At 42.7% G+C, this 5,140-nt stretch overlaps 1 protein-coding gene across 1 annotated transcript; it reads left to right on the top strand.

Moving 5' to 3' along the window:
* The first annotated feature begins 540 nt into the window (after positions 1–540).
* On the top strand, positions 541–4,025 carry AGR2 (anterior gradient 2, protein disulphide isomerase family member). Its single transcript, XM_036399408.2, has 7 exons — positions 541–670; positions 1,021–1,084; positions 1,158–1,210; positions 2,167–2,240; positions 2,620–2,683; positions 3,107–3,190; positions 3,786–4,025. The coding sequence occupies exons 1-7, from the start codon at positions 541–543 to the stop codon at positions 3,833–3,835; spliced, it is 519 nt and encodes a 172-aa protein (XP_036255301.1). The 3' UTR covers positions 3,836–4,025.
* The last annotated feature ends 1,115 nt before the right edge of the window (positions 4,026–5,140 follow it).

The raw sequence follows: 5,140 nt of genomic DNA, 5'->3' as shown, positions 1-5,140 counted from the left end.
TTCTACTGGGTTTAAGGATTAAGTGATATTTTTAAGGGAAAAAACCAGGATTGGAAGCTTCCACAACACCATTAAGCTGTGTCTATGCTAATGTTCACTGTAAAGCCTAGCTTAAACATTCTGACTTCTCATTTGAGTGGCTCCCAGAGCAAAATGGGCAAGAGCTGAGACAAATTAACTTTTCAGCACCTGCAGCTGGGTTACTCTAGCACTGGGAGATCAAGGTAGAACCGTGAACTTATTAGGACTTTTGAAATTGCTGTAACTATTATTCTACTGAGCATATTCAATATGTGTAACAAGAAGAGAGAGAAATTAACAAACACAAACACGCACGTCCTTAAAGGGCCATGGCCCAACCCTTTGCTGAGCAAACCTCACCCCGTGCCCTGAGGCCCCTGCCTGGAGCTGCTCCTTCCAGCCCAGCCTCACCCCGTTCATATTTGTGACCTGAGCCTTTAGCAGCTCTAGCCCCCCTGCCTGTCCCCACCTGTGGCACCGCGGTGACCGGAGCTTCTCTCTCCTGTTCCAGGAGCAGCCATGGAGAGGAGTTACGTGTCCGTGCTCTTGCTGCTCATCGTCATCTCCTGTGCTCTGGCAAAGGATACGGGCAAGAAGGATTCAAAGGACACTACGGCTAAGCCAAAACTGCCTCAGACACTCTCCAGAGGTAAAAAACACACAACTGAACAAAAATCCCCACCAAATTTTTAAACAAGTGCAATCTTGTGAACATTTCAGCTACTATGCTGTTCTAAAAAATTAATTTTCTTGCAACTCGTTCTGCAAAACCTTTTCTAGTATTTCCTAGCACCCTCTCCTCCTTCACTCCTGATTTAAAGCCCTCTGGCAGGGGTTTGTTTCAAGCCTCCTTCACTCCTGATGTGAAGCCCTCTGGCAGGATGTTCGTTCTGAGGGCTTCACATCAGGAGGGGCAGGACCCGCACCCGGGGTCCCCAGCCCCATGTAAGGCACTGTCTGAGGGTGTGTCTGTGTGTCTGTCCCCTGTCCCTCCTGCAGGCTGGGGAGATCAGCTCATCTGGACGCAGACCTATGAGGAGGCGCTTTTCCGCTCCAAGCACAGGTACCCACCCCGCCGTGCTCACCCTGAGCCCCCCATGCCTCCCCTGCTCCTAACGAGGGCTCCTCTTTTCCAGCCAGAAACCCCTGATGATCATCCACCACTTGGAAGACTGCCCACACAGCCAAGGTAATCTTTTTCCACTCAGAAGGGGGAAAAAAAATAAAAAAGTTCTAATTTTCTGAAAAAGCTCTGCTTAAAAAAAAATCAGCCTCCATTCTGCTTAAACCTTAGTGAAGTACTAGCTTGCACAAGCATGGGGAGAGTTCTTCAAGTTGCTGTACCACGAAAGTGTTTTCCAATGTGTAGAAATAAAATAAAAATGGTAATTCAGTATTGCATGATACCAAGTGGATATGGAAATGAGTACAGGTCAGTAGGGTTTGACCCCTGACAAATCTGAATTTGGTTCACAGCACAATCAGCCAAAATCAATAGCAAGACCAGTGGCAAGAAATAACAATTTGTCAGAAAGGCCATATTCAGACCATATCATCAGCGACTGAGACTGAATCCAGCCAGGGACTAAATCAATCCAGGCTGAAACTGAGCTCTTCCAGGATTTCTGGTAACTGGGACTGCTCTTTTCCCAGTGACTTTGAATTTATCTGAGGGCCTTTCTTCCTGCAAGTCAATCCACATGGCAAGATCTTTGCTTCCATCCATAGCTCCAGTAACTGCACAAGGGTCTTTGTACAAGCATTTGCATCCTTCCAAAGATTTTAGTCTGAAGCCCTACATGCTGTATTATCAAGTACCTTAAGATCTGTAGTCAGAAATCACAATAGTAAAACAGGAGGTTTAAAGAGTCAAATGCTCAAATTCAAACTTAAGCAGAGAATTTGAGAGCCAGCTGTATTCTCCAAAGGAAGGTGGGACATTTTGCACTATTGTAATTACTCTTTAAGGCAGAATAAGAATTAATGGATCATGTTCCAATGGAATGAACTGAAAATATTTGTTTGCTGCAGTTGTAAACTGGAAATTCTCATTTTGTTTCATCAGTTTGTTTGAATTTCTTTTTGGAGGACAATATATTTCAAGGTCATCTTTTTCATTTTCTTTCCCATTTTTTTCTACTTTAGCCCTCAAGAAGGTCTTTGCTGAACACAAAGACATACAGAAACTGGCTGAAAAATTCATTCTCCTGAACCTTGTGGTAAGTTTCCCAATTACACTTAATTAAGTGAAAGCGACAAAGTTCTGCTTTTAATCATGGCTTCTCTAACTTGAGTTTAATAGCTAGGGTTGGCTAGGAAAATGGCCACTGCTGGAGCATAACAGATTTCATAAGCAAGTCTCTTTCATTTGTAGCTATCATAAACTCAGAATGTGAGGGAATGTGAAGTTCAATAACAACATGAACTCTTACAACTTTGCAATTCCAGCCGTTAAAAAACTGCCTCCCAGACAGTGGATCTATTAGACTGCAAAATGTATTATTTAGCTGTATTTCATAATACAAATTATGGTGAAGGAAAAAAAAAATTCATGCAACGAGCCCTCCTTGACTAGGAACCTTCTCTGTTTTCTTTAAGTATGAAACCACAGACAAGAACCTTGCACCTGATGGCCAGTATGTCCCTCGCGTTTTGTTCATAGGTGAGTACCTCAAGCACCAAAGCTGATCTCAGAACAGAGCCCCTGCTGCACCATGCATCTCAAATCCTCAGGCTGATTAACAGGAATGTATTTCATGACAAATACAAAGGTTCAAGTTGGTTTTGTGGATCAAATATTGACTCAATACCACCCAGCTCCACAAGTCCAGCATTCCTCCCTCAATGGCTGATGCCACAGTCACTGGAATGGGTAGCTCATCCTGTTCCTAATAAACCTGCAAACACAACACTTAAAACTGAAATGTCAGTGACCCTTTTTAGAACAATCTCTTAGTCAGCAGAAGCAGACATGTCTCACAGAAACATTTAGGAAGCAAGCAGGGGTGCAGAAAGCTTTATTTCCTTTTATTTCCTTCTGCTTGAAGGTTAACCTCTACAATATCTCTCACCCTTTTTCCCCCAGATCCTTCCCTGACTGTGAGAGCAGATATTACTGGAAGATACTCAAACCGTCTCTATGCATATGAGCCGTCTGATATTTCGCTGTGTAAGTAGAGTGTTCTGACACGTTCTGGAAATATTCTGAAAGTGGCATTTTTCATGTGACAAGGAATAGCACCAGGCATTACAGATTCTTGCAGTCAGTACTTGCTGAAAGACATTTAACCAGGATTAAAATTAAACAGGATGCTAGACTTAAACTCAGTGAGGTGAATAAAATGATGGCAGAGTCCTGGAGCTTTAAGCATCCATCTGTTTTAAAAGCAAGCATACATCAGTAGGAACTTGCATAATTCAGCAACGCTCACTGCAAGCAATGGTGAGAACCCATAGACAAGTCCCAACAGGCCAGGTCAGGAAACCTTCTGGGAGCAGGGAAGGATGTTTGCTACAGCCATCCCTCACTGCTGCACAGCTCCAGTCTCTGCCCATGTGTTGGCATTAATGAATGTTCTCACCAGTAAAAATTAAACCCATGATGTTCACAAATTGCTTGGAAGAGTTAAGTGCATCTGAATCCCTACAGCAATAGGCATGTGATTAAAAGCTTTAATAATAATGACATTTTCTCTGCAGCATTTTTGGTTGCTGGCAGAGGAAGTTGCAGCAAAAAATAACATGCATGAATATTTCATTTCTAGTGTATTCAAATATGCAGAAAGCGCTGAAGCTCCTGAAGACCGAGCTGTAAGGGGAAGAAGAAAGCCCTTAAATATTATGAAGTCTTATCTTCCATGTCTTCTCCACACCTTGATACTGGTGAAGAGACTATTTAGAGTGATATTTAGTGATGTGTAGTGATGGTTTCTATACATAAACACTACAGTTTTACATTAGCACTTTTGTACTGGGAAGCGTTTTTAAAAGCTGGAGGCTTTTATTTTAAGGCGTACAGAAGAATACTGTATGATTCAACTGTAAAAATGATTTTTTAAAAAATAAATTCATTTCAAGTGTTTACATACAAAACATTGCTGTGTTTTCATTTTTTTCCCCCTTATCTTCATCTACCATTATTAGAAATAGTAAAATCACCATTTTGCTTGAGACCACAGCTTGCATTTCACATTCAAGGAATTTGGGAAGAAAAAGGCTGCTGTGGATCATTCCCAGCCAGCAGCCCAGCCCCACACAGCCACTTGCTCTCTCACTCAACTCCAGTAAGATGGGAGAGTGAATCAGAAGATTAAAAGTGAGAAAACTCATGGATTCAGATAAAGACAGTTTAATAGGTAAAGCAAAAGCTGTGTGCACAAGCAGAGCAAAACACAGGATTAATTCACTGCTTCCCACAGGCAGGCAGGTGTTCAGCCACCTCCAGGAGAGCAGGGCCCCACCAAATGCAATGGCGACTTGGGAAGACGAACACCCTTACTCCAAATGTGCCCCCTTCCTGCTTCTTCCCCCAGTTTGTATGGTGAGCATGGTGCATCCCCTTAATCAGCTGGAATCAGCTCTGTCCCACTTCTCCTGCAGCCCAGGTCTACTTGCTTGGCAGGGCAGTGTGAGGGAGCAGCAAAGACCTCGACCCTGTGTCAGCAACCACAGAAAACAACCTTGTGTTATCAGCACTGTTGTGGCTGCAAATCCAAAGCTGCAAATCCAAATTCACCACACAAGCTGCTGTGAAGAGAATAAACTTTACTCGGCCAAACCCAGCAGAGAAAAGCAGCTTTTTATCTCCAGTTTCAGAAGCTAGCTAAGCTCTCTATTACTCAGCCCACTTTATCTCAAATTATTTTCCAGTAGCACCAGCCAATGCAGAGTTTTCATTATCAGCCCTTTCTCTACAGCTATGATAGCAAGAAATAAAAATTTTTCACAGGAAAGTACTTGAGACTAGAGAATGGGATTGTTTGCATGCAGAGCTTGTTTTTCTTTTGAACAGGCTGTATTCTGAAGTGATTTAAGATATGCCTGCTCCCCTTAAAATGTCCCTGCTTACATCAGATTTCAGTAAAGCCTTGAGATGATTAAGAAAGGGATACCCTATTGA

Source organism: Molothrus ater, chromosome 1, assembly GCF_012460135.2.
Source record: "Molothrus ater isolate BHLD 08-10-18 breed brown headed cowbird chromosome 1, BPBGC_Mater_1.1, whole genome shotgun sequence".
Taxonomy (NCBI): domain Eukaryota; kingdom Metazoa; phylum Chordata; class Aves; order Passeriformes; family Icteridae; genus Molothrus; species Molothrus ater.
Note: the sequence above shows the minus strand (reverse complement) of the source record. Positions and strands in the feature narration are given on the sequence as shown.